Below are 17,869 nucleotides of genomic sequence, written 5' to 3'. Positions count from 1 at the left end.
CAGGCCTCCTGCATGCAACGCTTGCACACCAGTCCACCAAACTATCTCTCCGACTCCAGGAAACTGCATTTTATGAAAGTGTTCTGCTGCTTGAAACAGTATCTTGAGTTTCTTCAAGACTACTTTTGAAAAAAGAACTAATGATGCTCTCTATTTTGTAAGTAGTTGTTTCCTAAAATGTAAATTTCAAGGTGAAGTTCCACCCAAGTAAATAAACTCTGCTTCAACAATACTAATAATCTTCACCCAATGCTGCACAAATAAAACTTGTTGACGATAACAACATCTAATCCTTACAGAATTTTTGGGGCCAGAGCAATAGTACAGCGGGCAGTGCATTTGCTTTGCACACTGCTGACCCAGGTTCGATCCTCGACACCCTATATGGTCCCCTGAGCCCGCCAGGAGTGATCACTGAGCACAGAGGAAACTGAGCTGCACGCAGAGTACACTTCTTGACCCCAGGAGACACTGCACAAGCCAAAGCAGAGACTTGGTTGCCAGCATCCGTGTTCTAACCCAAACTCCAGCCAAAGCTTAAGGGCTGAGAGCCCGTCCTTGAGAACACAGAAGTGTTCACAAATCAAGTGCTAGCGAAAGGAAGGAAAAGCAAACAGTGAGCGAGGTGTGTCCATTGCACTGGACGAGGCCTGGCCAGCTCGAGCACACTCTGTCTTACGTGTAAGCAACACCCACTCTGTTCAGAGGCGCCGTGGGGCAAGGGAGGCAAGGGGGCAGCTCTGAGACAACGGCCCGGGGCTGGAGAGACAGCACAGGGGTTAGGCGCTTGTCCTGCATTCCGTCCAGCCCGGCTCAGATCCCCAGCACCGCATATGATCCCCAGGGCACCCCGGAGCACAGAGTGAGAAACAGCCCCTGAGAACCACACAGGATGACCCAAAACCAAAACGGGAAGGAGAGGCCAGGAAGTATTTGTTTGTGGAGGCCTATTAGTACTTTTTTTTTTTTAAATTTTAGGTACCATGATTAACAGTATTAATATATGTTATTTATTTTGGGAGCCAGAGCAAGAGGACAGCAGGTAGGGCGTTTGTCATGCAGGTGGCTGACCTGGGTTCAATCCCTGGCATCCCATAGGGTCCCCAGAGCACCACCAGGAATAATTCCTGAGTGTAGAGCCAGGAATAATACCTGAACATTGTCGGGTGTCCAGGAAAAAAAAAATGTATAGTTTGTGGGTCCTGCCTGGCAGTACTCAAGGGCTACTCCTGACTCCTGGTGATGCTCAGGGAACCACGGTGCCTAGGATAACAGAACTGGGGTCAACGGCACGTAAGGCCAGCGCCTCATGCCCTGCACTAGTCCTCTGATGCAGGCCCATCACTGCAGCTTCAGTAAGCACAAGCTAACACTGAGTTTTGCCTACTTCCAAGGAACAATTAGTACCACTCCTCTTTTGGCATACTTGTCACTATTTCCTTTTTTCAAAGAAGCAAAAGTCACCAAACAGAGAAATGCCATACTTGTTTCCTATAACGCTGGCGGTGTGGAGGCTTCGCGGAAGTGGCACCGTCCCTTTTGTTTCTGGTTTTGACCAGGACATCGTTTCTAGAAGTAAAAATAAGTATGTTAGCAACTTGATCACCTAACGGCAAATCACTCCTTTAACAAACTTTTTTAAAAAAATCAAAACAAAAAGCTTGCAAAACCATTAACTTGGTCTTAAGATCAAGGTTCCTAGCTGCTGTTAAGTTGCCAATCACAGAAACTGGTCCACACTTAAATGTTATTATTTGTGAAGGGGGGTTGTATTTAGGGTTGCACCAACTTTGAATTAAGACCAGAAAGCGATTTGACCTTTTAAGAGCACCTTGTGTAAAAGGGAAGAGTCAGACCATCCACTCACTCAGCCTCAGATTCCTTCAAAAAGCTACTCCTGGATTTTTTTTTTTTTTGCTAACCAGCGGTAATACTGATTATCGCGTCTCCTGTAGACAGACTAACCATATAAATTTGAGCATGTCCAGCCAGGCCTCTTTGCAGAGTGAAAGGAATACTGCTGATAATTATGTAGGAAAATAAGCACACACCAAGACCAAGCGCAGCAGACCAGAATATACGAGGCCCTGATTTAGAGGACACACAGGCAGAATTAGTATCAGAAATCAAATAGTCATTTGTTCACTGTGGTTAATTGGCGACCACTCACTTTATACAGTGGCTACCCCGAGTTCTAGATCTCTGTGCAACCCAGTATGTACTGCAATCAGAAATACTTTCCAAGGTGATTCTGCATTTGCCTCAATCTTAGCCCATTCCTGAGCCTCATCCAGCCACGCTTACCTATGTCAAGCTGCCACAGGTCATCCAGGCGAGCACCGCACATTCCACCAAAAACATACATCTTTGGGCTTCCAGAGTCTTTTTTGCAATATATGACAGCTGTGTGGGATTCTCTTGGAGAAGGCACGACCCCTTTAGTCACCGGAATATTCCAGCCCACCACACCCGAACCGTGCTGTAGCTCCAGCTCGTAGAAATCATTCAAATATCTAGGGTGTCATAAGAGGGATTGAAATGTTAGTGTGTGCCACTTTCTGGCTTCCTGTTTCTACTTGCAAAGATAATGTAGATTTACTTTAAAATTCACATCATACAGAGAGAGGACCTCATCTATGTTTACTGAATTCTAGTATATACTGGAGCTCTTCTGGGGAACAGAAGAGATTTTTTAACTATTCCTGCCAGAGTGTAGCCAACATTTTTGTCCATAACAAAAGTGGTGGTCTAAAAATAGAGCTGCAAATTTGAATGCTCTCTTTCTCCCTGGACTCTGGGCAGACCAGTGACTAATGCAACAGTGACATTATGTGCCTTCTGAGGCCAAGGTAAACAGGCTGCACAGCAGTTTCTGTAGCCTGCTTCTAAGGCACACAGGCAGGCATCTGTAAAGCGGTGGGGCTGGGGGGGGGGGGGGTCTGACAAGGTATTTGCCGTGGACAGTGACTATTCGGGATACCCGGAGTCGTGGAGCAAAGTCCCCATGTTAGTGATATTAACACAAGCAGCCATTCTATTAGGCTCTTGCCTTCTATCCACAAGGAACCCAAAGGACACAGCAGTGATGGCTGAGGCCTCAGGTGGGTAGACCTGAACACATAGTCCCTGTCAGACTCCTCCCCAGAGATGAAGGAAGGCTGCCCGGGGACTGTCAGCCTCATCACCAGAAATGGACTTGTCCAGATGGGGGGATTCGGGGCAGAGTCATGATTTCGGGGTTTTGACAGCAAATGTCTCCATCAAGCTGTACAGACTCCCCATACTCAGCTGCGGAAGTTACCTAACATCATTTCATCACACCCGGTTAGTCACAACTACTCCTGAGACTAGTGGGGTGGGGGTGGGGGGTGGGGGAGGGAGGACGGACAGGAGAGTGACTCAGACCTCATTAGACAGCCCATTTGCCCATTTTTGTGAAGATTACTAATATGATAGAGAGCAATGAGGGGGAAAGTAACTTCTTTGAAAAATTGGAGGAAGAGAAACGGAAATCCAGTAGGGGAAAAACAGTCTCATGCTAGTCATAAAAAAATGTGTTCCACATAAAGTAACAAAATAGTAGACTAACACCCAAGAATGGCCGATATTGGTACCAGGAATTTTACTCCAAGGCTTGGAGGCCAACCACACATGCTAGGGGAAAAGGGAGCTCAGATAGAGAAGGGAGCACCAAATAAAGGGTGTTGGGAGGATCCTCCCAGGATGGGAGAAGCATGCTGAAAGTAGACTATAGACTAAACATGATTGTCACCCATTGCCTCTTTTGCAAACCACAACACCCAATAAGAGAGAGAGAACAAAAGGGAATGCACAACACCCAATAAGAGAGAGAGAACAAAAGGGAATGCCCTGCCACAGAGGCAGGGTGAGAGGCAGGGTGAGATGGGGGTGGGAGGGATACTGGGATCCATGGTGGTGGGAAATGGGCACTGGTGGAGGGATGGGTACTTGATCATTGTACAATTGAAACCCAAGCACAAAAAATGTGTAAGTCTGCAACTGTACCTCATGATGTCTCACTATTAAAAATTTTTTAAAAAATAAATAAAAATAAAAAACAGACGTTTTTGACAAAAAAAAAAAATGTGTTCCAGAGGTATTAATGTACACAGAAGCACGAGTACGTGGGGCCAGGGATGTTGCTCGGTGGCAGAGCAGCTGCCCCCACAAAGGAACTCGAACCCCAGCACCCCCGCGGGATGGGGAATCCCAGTAGCGCAGCCAACTCTGAGTCCTGGTGGAATGACAGCCAGTGAGCTCCAGAGTGCTGCCACCAAGTCTGTGTGAGCGCCACAGGAGCAAGTAAGTGTGCAAATTCTGATCCTTGCAAAGACAAAGGGAAGGGGGAAAAGAGAAAGGAGGAGGAAGAGAAGAGGAAGAGGAAGAGGAGGGGGAGGAGGAGGAGGAGGCAGAGGAGGAAGATGGGGAGGGGAGGAGGCAGCAGGGGCATGAATGACTAAAATGCATGCACCAAAAGACTGTCAACTGACTGGTCATTAGGAAAAATGCAAGTTAAGGCCACAGTGAGATCCACTTACAGACATCTCATCTACAGTTGGTGGACACTAGGTTGGTGGCGGGAACAAGAGCGCTCACACACTGCTGGGGCTCAAGAGACAGCACGGGAAGTAAAGTACTCATCTTATCTGGCGCCGACCCCAGTTCAAACCCCCAGCACCACAAGCACTGCTTCTGGCCTCCCAAGCACTGCTAGGGGTCGGTCCTATGCAGAGCCAGGAACAGTTCCTGAACACTGCTTGGTATGGCTTCAGCACTACCACACCACCCCGGGTGCCCCAAACACACACACGCACACACACACACACACACACACACAGTAGGTAGGAATGTTAGGAGCCAGGGAGATGACAAGGGCTAAAACACATTCGCTGCACACACCTTGACCCCAACAAACAACTGTCCTCCCATTGTTCATCGATTTGCTCGAGCAGGCCCAGGAACGTCTCCATTTTGAGACTTGTTGTTACTGTGTTAAGTTGGATCCCCAACACCATTTGGTGCCCCCAGCACTGCCAGATTGGTAATCCCGGGCACTGCATTGAATCATGGCTGAGAACCACCAGGAGAGGCCCAGGGGCCGTGTGAGCACGACTTGAGATGCTCCTCCCCCCGAAAAACTTACATTGAGAACACTCTGGTAGTTCTCAAGAAGCTCCATCTAAATTTACCACATGACCTGGCTTGGCACCAACTCATGAGAATTACAAGCATGGCTGGGTAAGGACTCGCACCCAGACCTTCACAGCCACTCTATTCATAAAAGCATCCAGGCCAGGACCGCTGACTCGGGGCTTGGAATGTGAACAGAAATGGTGCTCAGAGGACTTGAAAAGTCGTCTCGTATATATTTGCTCCCTCAAATAACACAACCTTGGGAAGCTTGCCTATTATCTTTAATAATCTAACAAAAGCTAGACAAATAATACAATGAAAGCTGATTAATAGAATGGGTTTTAGATAAAGGTCTCAAAAATTACACCAAAAATTAAATGATGTGTTTCCTAAGCTTGAGGGTCAGTGAAACCATGAAGAACAGTTTGTTTACTTTCTACTTTATGAAAGTCTTCCAAGATCAGGGTCTAGAGAGATAATATGCATGCAGCCAACCCTGGTTCATTCCTGGCACCACATACGGTCTCCTGAGCTCTGCCAGGAGTGACCCTGAGCACTGAGCCAGGAGTAAGCTCTGAACATTCCCAGTCTGACCCAAAAACAAAAAACTGAAACAACTTTTTTCAAGTTCATGAAGGACTAATTAAAGGCATCTGAGGGCCGGAGCACAGCGGGTAGGGTGTTTGCCTTGCACGCGGCCGACCTGGGTTCGATCCCTGGCATCCCATATGGTCCCCCAAGCACCGCCAGGAGTAATTCCTGAGTGCAGAGCCAGGAATAACCCCTGAGCATCGCTGGGTGTAACCAAAAAAAAAAGCAAAATAAATAAATAAAAGCATCTGAATGAAAATACTGAAGTACCGATTTTTTCTTTCTCTCTAGTTCCCAACTTTTCCATGACATTTGAGCATATTTCAGTATACTCAGTAACATTTTCATGATAATTTTTGCTTTTTTTTTTTTTGGCCACATTCAGAGATGTAAGCTCAGGGCTTACTTCTGGCTCTGAGTTCAGGGATTACTCCTCGCAGGGCTTGGGGACCATTGGGATGTTGGAGACCAAACACAGGTGGGCGGCGTACAAGACAAGCGGCCTCCACCCTGAACAACTGCTGTCTCTCAGGACAAGTTTTAAAGTGTTCTCTTTTCATTTGGATTCGGGGTCACACCCAGTGGTGCTCAGGGGCAACTCCTACTCAATGGGTCAATCCTGTCAATGCTCAGGAGACTCTGGTGCCAGGAACTGAGCCCGGGCCACACACATGCGAATCATGTTTCATAATTATTTTTAAAGATTGAGGAAGAAAGACTAAACTCTAGACATCGATCTAATCTAGGTAAAAAAGTTGACATGGCCACAACGATCACTGCATTGCACGCTGACGGCAAGGGGGAAGGACTGTATGACACGGTAACTGTAGATTTCCAGTAAGTTCCATTTCACCGTGATGGAACACTTGCCTTGATGACTTTCTGTGACAGACACACATGATAAGCTAGGGGTCAGAATGTCCCCTTCTGGACTCTCAGTCTCCTGATCCTATGTGTTCTAATGGCAATATTGTGCAAATATTGTGTGAAAAGATAAAAGGCTGCATCAACTGTCTGGAAAAAGGAAGGGAGGATCTGCTCAAAAAGAAATTACTCGAGTCAACCACTCTAATGGTTTCACGCATGAAGAAAAGAAATGATAACTATTTTGTAGTCTGATTTGGGGCACTGAGAGGAAACTGAGTTTAAAATAACCAGGTGAGGGGCGGAGCAACAGTACAGCAGGTAGGGCATTTGCTCTGCACACAGCTGACCTGGGTTTGACCCCCAGCATCCCATCTGGTCCCCCAGGAAACTGCCAGCAGTAATTCCTGAGTGTCGGGCCAGGAGTAACCCCTGAACATCACTGGGTCTGTCCTCTCCCTCCCTCCAAAAAATCATGTGAGGGGTCAGGGAGATAGTACAGTGGGTAGGGCACCACCAGGAGTGACCCCTGAGAGCTGAGACAAGAGTAAGCCCTAAAACACCTGGCTGTGCCCTCTCCCGCCCCCTCCCCCCCAATAAATCAATTGAATAAAAAAAAAATACAACAGCCATGTGTTCCTTTTCATGATTATTTACCATCTAATGAAAATACTTCATGGAATATATTTGTGAAACAAAGGTAGATTATTACCAATGGTAACTAGATATGGTAGAGTCAGTAAGAAGAAATAAGCCAAGTTTTAAGTAAACTCTAGAGAGAAGGAAACATAAATACACACAAATTTTTTCACTAGCGGTTTAGGTTTAAGTTTTTTTTTTTTAAGTGCTTAATAAAAATCAAAAACATGGAATGTTCTTAACCTAAACCACCCCCTACCCAGGGGAGTACTGGGATAATCCAGGGAAACAGGAATAGACTCGGTTGCAATTTGGGATGTGTTGTGTTGACCAAGAAAAAGACTGACTTCTGAGAGCGGAGAGGTGCCTCCTTTTCTGAAAAGGAGGAGGGCATCAGCCAAGCAAGTTTGGGAGCTGGGAGCTGGCCCACGGAGCTGCGTACCTGGGCACATTGTTGTTCGAGTCTTCACTTTCATTTGCGAGTCCACCAAACAAAAAACATTTGTTACCATATAAAGAGAAGCTATGTCCAAGCCGAGGACAAGGAGGTAGGCCAGAAGAAGGGGGCTGGGGTTTCACTTTTTTCCATAACCAACGACTGGCCTGAAAAGGAGCACAAACAGAATTTCCCGTCTCATCAACAGTGAAAAACCAAGCCGATACATCTCCACCTGAAGCTAATCAAAAGGCTGCCATAGGCTACGTGTAGGACAAATGACAAGTGAATTTCTACTGGCATATTTATTTTCTGGAATGGAAATAAATATGCCAGTAGAAATTCGCTCAGGTAATCCAGATGCAGAGATTCCATAGTGATAAACTAAGCTTACAATAATGTTAATAGAAACAGATTACAAATGAGAAACTTCAGTACTGTACAGAGCTTTAAGACTAAATGCAACCTATGTATTCTTGCTTTTGGACCTTAACTCCTGAATGGTATTTTTTTTTTTTCTGTAGGAGTACTGCTATTTATTCAGCCACTGATTAGCATGATCTCCACTGAATGGTATATTTCTAACCTTTAATATAAACTTAGAGATCATTCAACAAATCACTCTAAAGCACACTCCCTGCATACAGGTGCTTCTTTATCTAAACTCCGCTTGAACAAACTGCTTGTGAACAGAGATTAAATCCCCATCTGCCCATTAACAGATGGGAAGATACCAGTTTAGGAAGAAAGTCAACCAAGGCTGCCAGAGGATTTGGCCTGGCTTAACAGAGTTGAATTTTGAAAGGATATAGAAAATGATGATACCCCCCCATCAAAACCACCCTTTTCTTAGTTTTTGTTTGGGAATCATGCCTGGCATTGCTCAGGGGATCATGTGGTACCAGGTTCAAACCAATAGTGCTGAGACACTCAGCACGACCACCGCTGCACTGCAGGTGGAAACTGAACTACTACTCAAAGATTTGTATGCGATCTCGGGTATACAGATCTACACACATCGCATGAGTTACCCACTGGGCCATCTCTGCCCTGAAACCACTCTTTTGTCCATCTTACCAGGAAGGGGAAAAAAAATTATTATGAGTGTGAAGGTAATCATTTCTAGAACTAAGGTGGCTGTCTTCAAAGCACTCGGTAGGAACTTGGTAAGAACACTGTCCTCCTGGGCTGGAGAGACAGTACAGCGGGTAGGGCATTACCCTGCATGCCAGGTTCGATCCCCAACACCCCATATGGTCCCCTGGAGCACCGCCAGGAGTGATTCCTGAGTAAACCCTGAGCACTGTTGGGTGTGGCGTTCCCCCCCCCACAAGAGCCCCCAAATACCAAGCCCCACATAGCGGGGAATAGTGCTGAGACACCAAGGAAGGGCCCAGCGACCATTCTCACGACCACTGCAGGTAAGGACTGCACTGCAGTTGGAAACTGAACTACTACTCAAAGATTTGTATGTGACCTCGGGTATTTAAATCTATAAACCAGGTACACAAATCAAATATTTACTGATAAATCGTGAAGGTACGGGTGTTGCATTGTATGACCGAGACTTAGACCCGAAAGCTTTGTAACTGCTCTCACGGTGATTCAATAAAATTATAAAAAATGAAAAAGAAGAAGTAAGGTGGAGTTCATGCACAATTCAATCAGCCAAACAGTGGCTGAACAAATAGCAGTACTCCTACAAAAAAAAAAAATTTACTGATAATAAATCATAAAAATTCTTTTGAAATGTATTTCTAAAAATATGTGGAACCCTGATGGGGCGTTGGCTCACAGTTTAAGAAGCTAGGCTGTGAAATACAAAAGCCCAAACAAGTAGCCAGCACAGTGAATGTTAAGTTTTTGGTGTCTCAATGTTACAAATGCTGCTTTCGGAGAAGAGGACTTCCACTAGAGAACTTCCACCTACGTGGAAACATTCATTTTAGTTTAATTTTGAATTTTTTGGTCACACCATGTGGTGTGTGGTGCTCAGGGCTCTCTCCTAGCTCTGCGCTCAGGAATCACTCCAGGTGGGGTTTAGAGATCATAGAGTGTGCTGGGGATTGAACCCAGGTTGGTCACGCACGAGGCAAGTGCCCTCCCCACTGTGCTATGACTCCGGCCCCAGAAGTGGAAGCATTTAAACCGTAGTTGAAGCGACAAAATGAGCTGTCTCTGCAGATCTTACCAAGAGTGAGAAATTTTACCATTGGTCAAACATCAGGGTGAGGATAAAGTTGCAGTCACTTACCTGTAATTCATAGAGCTCGTTGCTGTAGCGTCCATATTCGACCATTCCCCCAAATACCAATATTCTGGTACCATCACAGACAAATCCATGGGCCGCACAGCCAGGAGGGATGTCTCCTCTAACAGCGGGGAGGAACCACTGATTTGTGACTAGTGGCCAAAATAAAAACAAAAATTAAACCAGACATTAAACGGATACCACAGGCTCTGAGGATACCACAGGCTCTGAGCAAGAGCACTGATGTGTATCGTCTGTCTCAGCGGCTCTCAGCTGGTGACACTGGGGGGGGGGGGGTGGGCAAACCAAACATTCTCCTCTGTCCTAATTGGACACAGGGATGCTACAGCCAGCCTGGGCGCCAAAACACCTCCCAGCAAAGACTCAGCGGCTGAAAAACCCGGATCTGTATCATTCAGTCCCTAAGAGATTCTCCCCTGCTGAGTGTCCTCGCTCCATCTTTACCAACCCAATAGCTTAGAAAGGTTTAATAACTTTACATCTGAACCCAAAACAACAGTTAATGCCCAATCCAAGCTGGTTCCAAGTAATTTCAAAGTTAAGGGTAATTTTTACACCACCCCCAATTCTCAAAAAATCTTTTTGGCTGTTGTGGAGGATTGAGCACATCTGGAGCTGGAGGACCGCTCTAGTCTGCTGAATCTCCTTTGGCCCTCAAAAAACAAACCTAAAAAAAACAAAACAAACTTCTTCACTTTCTAAGTGGGGAATGCCAGGGGGTGGAGAAGGGGAGGGGAAAAAAAATTCCCCTTCCTCCACTACTTTATTTCATAGTTTGGTTTTGGGGCCACACCCAGTGGTGCTCAGGGCTTAAGTCCTGACTCTGCTCAGGCATCTCTCCCAGGATTTGGTGTGTGGGAAGGAGAGGGACCATACTGGGTGCCAGAGGGTCGAATACCGTTGCAAGGCACGTGCCCCCCAGTACCCCCACCCCGCGGTACTTTCTCTCCAGCCCCTTCCTCCCTCTACTTCAGACTCACTTGTTTTGCATGAAGTGCACACCCTTCGACTCACCCGCCCAGTCCGTGTTTTGTTGGGGTTCAAAAAGAGACAAGTCAACTGACCATGCCTTGGACCCAAGATCCCGCCAGGAGCCTGGGCCCCGAAGGAGACTGGCTTCCTGGGAAGGGTCCGCCCGTTCCCCGTTGGGGGTGGGGGTATAGCTGACATTCCAGCCTCCCACCCATTCCAGGGAGGAGCCCTTCCCTGCTGGTGGCGGCGGCCGGGCACCGGCTGACAGAGGCGCTTTTGTGAGCGTGCCGCGCGGGGCACGGGCCCCGCACACTCACGCAGACACACACACACACACAAACACACACACAAGTCGCCTTAAATCACCCCCGCCGGGAGCGTGCGTGCAGCGCGGGGCAGACACACACCCCTCAAGTCGCCTTCAATCACCCCGCCTGGAGCGAAAGTGCGTGCAGCGCGCGCACACACACACACACACACACACACAAAACACACACCCCAAATCCAAGCCGTCTCAGCTGGTGACACTGGGGGGCAAACCAAATCGCCTTCAATCACACCGCCGGGAGCCTGCGTGCAGCGCACACACACACACGCGCAGACACACACACCCCAAGTCGCTTTCAATCACACCGCTGGGAGCCTGCGTGCAGCACACACACACAAACGCAGAAACACACACCCCAAGTCGCCATCAATCACCCCGCCGGGAGCGTACATGCAAAACACACACACACACACACACACACACACATCAGGTCGCCTTCAATCACCCCGTGCAAGCAACACACACACACCCCAAGTCGCCTTCAATCACACCGCCGGGAGCCTGCTGCGTGCAGCGCGGGAGCCCGCGGTCCCGGCCCTACCCCGCCCCGGCTCCCGCAGCCCCGCAGCCCCGCAGCCCCGCGGCCGGCGGGCAGGGGCGGGCAGGGGGCGCGGGGCTCGGGGGCCCGCGCAGGGGCGGCGGCGCGAGTCCGGGCGGCGGTCCCCGGTCGGCGGCTGCCCGCTTGCCTCCGGCCTCGGCGCCGGGCGGGGTGGGGGCCGGGCCGCGGCGGCCGGCGGGGGCCGGCGGGCGCCGCGGCCGCGCGGAGAGGGGCGCGCGGGGTGGGCGAGGCCCCGGGGGCGGCCGTCCGCGGCGCGCGGGCGGGGCAGGGCGCGGAGCCGCCGGTGACAGCTGTCAGGGCCGCGGCCGCCGCCGCCGCCACCGCCGCCGCCGCCGCCGCCGCCGCGCTCCCCTCCCCCCGCCGCGCTCCCGCCGCCGCGCCGCGCCGCCGCCTACCCGTGTTGTAGACGTGCAGCTCGTCCGCGATGCCCTCGTTGCCGCCGCCGAAGATGATCATCAGCTCCCGGATGGCCACGGCGCGGTGTCCGTGCCGGGCGCGGGGCACCGGCCCCGTGAAGGAGGAAACCCGCCTCCAGTTGAGGAGGCTGGGAGCCGCCATCTTCCCAACCCCCGCCCCTCTGCCCACAATGCACCGCGCCGGGCGCCGCCGGGGACGCGCCTCCAGCTGCGCGCCGGGGGCGGGGGCGGGGCCACGTGACCGCGGGCCGGGCCGGGCCTCGCCCACGTGACCTCGGAGGGGCGGGGCGAAGTGGGGCGGGGCCGGAGCTCCGGGAGGACGAGGGCCGCCTGATACCCTGGCTCAGGGGGGTTGATGCGGACCCCTTCCTCATTTCTTTTTTTTTTTTTTTTAATAGCAACTTCTTGTTTTTATTTATTTATTTATTTAATTTGTTATTTTTTTTATAAACTTGTTCACAATATTTGATTACATTTACTTGTTCGAACGCCACTCCCACCATCATTATACCTTCCCACCACCATATTTCCAATCCCACAGCCCAAACCCTGCCGCTCAAGCAGAACCGAAATAATTTATTTTGTATTGCTTCTTATGAGTAATCGGCTGAAAATGAGACAGAAAGGATTGCTTAGAAGAAAGTGTGTGAAAATGGTTGAATTTCACCCAGGAGCCGTTACACTCTTCTATAAAAGATTAGTAACACGTTGTTAAAGGTTGAGCCTTGTGTGCTTATATATATATATATATATATATATATATCACTTAATCACTTAAACCCCGTTATTCATCGATTTACTCGAGCGGGTGCCAGTAACGTCTCCATTCATCCCGGTTGCGTGCTAGCGTAGCCCAATGGTATCTGTTCGTTCTGGGAACATGCAGAACCTCAAACCGATCGTTCAGGGTCTTGACGAAGAAGTCTGACCATCTTGTAGGTGGGCGTCCACGTGATCTTTTGATGTCCCGTGGAATCCAATCAGTAATGGCTTTAGTCCAGCGGTTGTCTGTAAACCTCATTACGTGTCCAGCCCATCTGATTTTTGATGTCTTGGCAAATGAGACAGCGTCCCTGATTCTTGAGCGTTGACGAAGATCAGAACTACGGATTCTATCTCTCATTTGAGTGAATCGTGATATTCCAAGCATAGCTCTTTCGATTCCTCTTTGAGAGACCCGAATAGCGTTCTCATCCTGTTTTCGTAGGGTCCAGGTCTCTGAGGCATATGTTAATGCAGGAAGAACAGTGGAATTAAAGAGATGAGCTCGTAGCTGGAGGTTCTTTGTCCTTTTAGTTATTTCTTCAACGCTCTTGAAGGCATTCCAAGCCGCTCTCTTCCTCCTGCGCAACTCAGGTGCCAGGTCATTTGTCATGTTGACCTCTTGACCTAGGTACACATAGCTGTTGCATTCGGAGATGGTCGTTCCGTTGAGAGCGAATGGGGCGTCAGGAACGAGGCTGTTTCTCATAAACATTGTCTTCGTAAGATTCAGCTGTAGTCCGACCTTTCCACATTCACGGTCAAAGTCGGCCAGCATTTGTGCCGCTTGGCTGATGTTTGGTGTTATTAAAAGAATGTCATCAGCAAAGCGGAGGTGGTGTAGTTGCCGACCATCTATCTTCACTCCCATGCTTTCCCATTCCAGTCATCTCATGATGTTCTCGAGGGTGGCACTGAAGAGTTTTGGTGAAATATATATATATATATATATATATATATATTTCCCCCTAAGATTGGTTGCCTTCTACTTTAAACCACTTTAAACCCCAACAAATGTGGTGTGCTACTCTTGGTATATTGGTGGTGTAAAGGATGGGATTCCCACTCGTGGGTGAGGCTCATCCGAGCGTGTGGAGAACGGTGGTGAGCATGGCAGCAGTTGAGTTATGGAGGTTTTCGGCTGCCCGGGCTGGGTCATAAATGGCAGATCCCCATTTATTAATAGACCGAAATTCCCTGCACCACCAGTGGCAGCTGTTGTGTAGATGCGGGGGAAGATAATATATAGTCCCTCATGGCCACTCTTAAATTGAGCATCTGGCAGAGAGGCGGGAGAGGCAGTAGTACTCTTGCTTTTGGGGTCACACTCCGCGATGCACAGGGGTTACTCCTGGGAATCGAACCCAGGTAAGCCACTTGCAAGGCAAGCACCCTACCTGCTTTGCTATCTCTTCAGCTCAGAGGCAGTACTTTTTTTTTTTTTCTTTTTGGGTCACACCTGGCAATGCTCAGGAGTTACTCCTGGCTTTGCACTCAGGATTCACTCCTGGCGATCTGGCGGTGCTCGGGGGACCATATGGGATGCTGGGAATCGAACCTGGGTCGGCCGTGTGCAAGGCAAATGCCCTACCCGTTGTGCTATTGCTCCAGACCTGAGAGGCAGTACTTTTAAAGTAAGACCAGAAGGAGGTGCAAGGTGCGGCGGGTGGGGGGAGAAGGGGTGCAGAAGTCAGGGTCCCCAGCGGGGAGGTTCAATGGAGGAAGCCTGGGCACCTTGGTAGTGCCCACAGCCTAGCTAGGGAAGGTCTGGGTGAAGCCTGCCAAGGCAACTCAGGCAGGGGAAGTTGTGGGGGTGCTCTGCCAAGGTGTATTTGGGGATGGGGGGTGTGAAGAGTTAGTACAGGGCATTGTGTGTCTTGCCCGCAGCCCACCTGACTTTGGTCCCCACCCCCAGCATTCCATATGGTCCCCTGAGCACTGCTAGGAGTGATCCCTGAGCGCAGAGCCAGGAGTAACCCCTGAGCATTGCAGAGCTATCACGATCACGATCATCCTGTTGTTCATCGATTGCCTCGAGCAGGCACCAGTAACGTCTCCTTCTACCTAGCCCTGAGATTTTAAAAGAGCCATTTCAATGCTCTTTCAGGATTAGGAGGATGAGACCCATCATTGTTACTGGTATTTGGCATATTGAGTACGACACGGGAAGTTTGCCAGACTCTGCCGTGCGGACAGGATACTTTTTGTAGCCTGCCATGTTCTCCAAAGGAAAGATAATAAGATGTTGCGAAGCCGCAAATGCAGCCGCGTGCTTCTGGGAGCTGGGTTTTATAGTCTCTGAGTCTTGGCCATTGATGGGATCCACCCGGCGCTGTCGGCAGCTGGTGGGTGTGACGCCTACTTACTGGAAGATGGGGGTTCTGGGTGGAGAAGGCCCAGTCCCAATCCCAGTAGGCTTGGAGACCTCAGCCCCGGGACCCACATGCCTGGGTTCCTCTGCCCGTTCTTTCATGCATGAGGCCCATCCGGAAGTGTGGAGAGTGGTCCAGCATGGCCGTGGCTGGCTCCGGAGGTCCTCAGCTGCTGGGGCTCTGCTCGGGGTGGGGGGCGGGGAGAGAAACTCAACCCTCCCCCTCCAAGGGGCCCGGGTGAGGACAGCCAGGCGCGGGGGCAGAGCTACACCAAAAGAAAAAAAAGTTTCAGGAGCCATGAGCCACAGAAAAGATATTTTTTGTTTTTGTTTAAACCAGTGGAGATGACATATAACTTGTTGTTTTATAGCTGACCTCTGAAGTTCCCTTCCTAAAATGCAGCCTCATTCCTTTCTGCTGACCCCGCTGGTCCTTTCAAGCACAGTCCACACTGAAAGGAGAAAGTGGTGCGTTGGTAGGATCATTAGCCTGTCGGTGCAAAGCAGAAAAAGAGTCATAGATAGAACAAGACATCTGACTCCGGAGTCCTTAGCCACGACCCAGTGCTCCCTCTGATGACAGTTGCTCGCAGCCTTGCTGAGGCCAGGCTACCTGTAATCTGGTCCTCCACTGAATCTTGCTGGAATGACCACTTAGACAAGGGTTTTTTGTTTGTTTGTTTGTTTTTAATTAAATTCCCCGCTCATAGTCTTGAGATCCATGGGATGGGGGAATACAACTCAGTCTGCAGCTTTTCTAGAATTCATTTTCCCCTTTCTCATTTTCAGCTTCTCACATTTGCTTATTTCTCCTAATTCAGTCCACTTAACACTTTGCCCCAGCCACCTCCTCCGTCTTCGATTTCTCTGAGATTATCCTTCGATATGCCAGACACAGTAACAACAAAGTCTCCAATGGAGAGTTACTGGGCCTGCTCGAGCAAATCGATGATCAACGGGAGGGCCTTTACTTTACTTTACTTTATCCTTTAAAAAGGTAATCGCTATTCTTTCCACCTCCTATTTCTCATGTTCTTTTGTTCTTTGCCATAATGTTTCTTTTTTTATGTTTTTGAGTCACACCCAGTCATGCTCAGGGATTACTCCTGGCTCTGCACTCAGAAGTTACTCCTGGCGGTGCTCAGGGGACCATATGGGATGCTGGGAAAGGAACCCAGGTCGGCCGCGTGCAAGGCAAACGCCCTACCTGCTGTCCAGCGTCTCTTTTTGGTGCTTGCAACTTTTGTTTCTGATACCTTAGAATGAATGGCGGTTAAATACTAAATACCTTAGAATGAACTCAGATTCCTGTTGCATTGCTGCCTTAGGATGCATTCTAATGACTTCATCTTACCATCTCTGCAAAGACCCTATATTCCAATAATGCACCTTCATACTATTGGACACCAGGAAGTTGCTTTTTTTTTTTGAAGGGTGCCATGGCCGGGAGATGCAGACAAAGCAAGTGCTTGTTGAGTGAGCCTCATCATCCCCTCGCTAAGAGTTCACCTATGAGAGGCAGGAATGAGACACGATTCAATCCAGGACAAAGAATGAAAAGGTTTAACCTAGGGAATACACACTTTGCCAGAACAGCTTTGACTTAAGGCTTCAATGAGGAGTATAGACTAGGTACCCAGTTTTTAAGACAAACAAACAAGCACTGTCCTCTCGTTGTTCATCGATTTGCTCGAGCGGGCCCAGTAACGTCTCCATTGTGAGACTTCTTGTTACTGTGTTTGGCATATTGAATATGTCACAGGTAGCTTGCTAGGTTTTGCCGTGCGGGCGAGATACTCTCGGTAGCTTGCCAGGCTCTCCAAGAGGGGCAGAGGAATCAAACCCGGCTCAGCCCAGCTGGCTGCACTCAAGGCAAACACCCTACCGCTAAGAAAGCTACTTTAAATCTTTTTTTTTTACTTTCTTTTTTTTGGGGGGTCATACCTGTGGGTTACTCATGCACTCAGGAATCACTCCTGGCGGTGCTTGGGGGACCATATGGGATGCTGGGAATCGAACCCGGGTCTGCTGCGTGCAAGACAAACACCCTAGCCGTTGTGCTATTGCTCCAGCCCCCAAGAAAGCTACTTTAAATCTTTGAGGCTCTGAAAGGTTAGTAACCCTCAAAGCTGGTAGAGGAAAGGAAGAGAGGGCGGGACCGACCAGGCTGGGGCTTTAGCTGCTTACCCTGTACACAGACAGCCCAGGTTCCAGCCTACACCTGGCATCACATAGGGTTCCCCAGTATCACTAAGAGTGAGCTCTGAGCACTGAGCCAGGAGTAAGCCCTGAGCACTGCCAGGTGTAAGCAACAAAGGAAAAGAAGAGAAAGTGAGGGAAAACAGTGCCCCGGAGACACCACCATTTAAGTGGTAAATCGAGGAGGTCCATCAAAGGATGGACGCAAATGCTTGCAGGAGGCCCATGTTCAGTCGGAGAGTCCCAGAGCATTGTGGGTGGAGCACCCTCCTCCCCACAGCTACCTTCAGAGGGAGCCCCCCGGGA

General features: G+C 49.3%; 1 protein-coding gene across 1 annotated transcript in view; it reads right to left on the bottom strand.

Moving 5' to 3' along the window:
* HCFC2 (host cell factor C2) overlaps positions 1-12,381 on the bottom strand; it is a 35,699-nt gene extending 23,318 nt beyond the window's left edge. The window contains exons 1-5 of the mRNA XM_056115315.1: positions 12,211-12,381; positions 9,939-10,087; positions 7,691-7,851; positions 2,305-2,513; positions 1,485-1,569 (exon numbers count right to left, since the gene is read on the bottom strand). Coding sequence (XP_055971290.1) covers positions 1,485-1,569; positions 2,305-2,513; positions 7,691-7,851; positions 9,939-10,087; positions 12,211-12,373 — 767 coding nt within the window. The 5' untranslated portion in view covers positions 12,374-12,381. The remainder of the gene's footprint in view (positions 1-1,484; positions 1,570-2,304; positions 2,514-7,690; positions 7,852-9,938; positions 10,088-12,210) is intronic.
* Between the last annotated feature and the right edge of the window lie 5,488 nt (positions 12,382-17,869).

The sequence above is a fragment of the Sorex fumeus genome, unplaced genomic scaffold, assembly GCF_029834395.1.
Source record: "Sorex fumeus unplaced genomic scaffold, SorFum_2.1 ptg000003l, whole genome shotgun sequence".
Taxonomy (NCBI): Eukaryota; Metazoa; Chordata; class Mammalia; order Eulipotyphla; family Soricidae; genus Sorex; species Sorex fumeus.
This window is presented reverse-complemented; position numbering and strand designations above follow the sequence as displayed.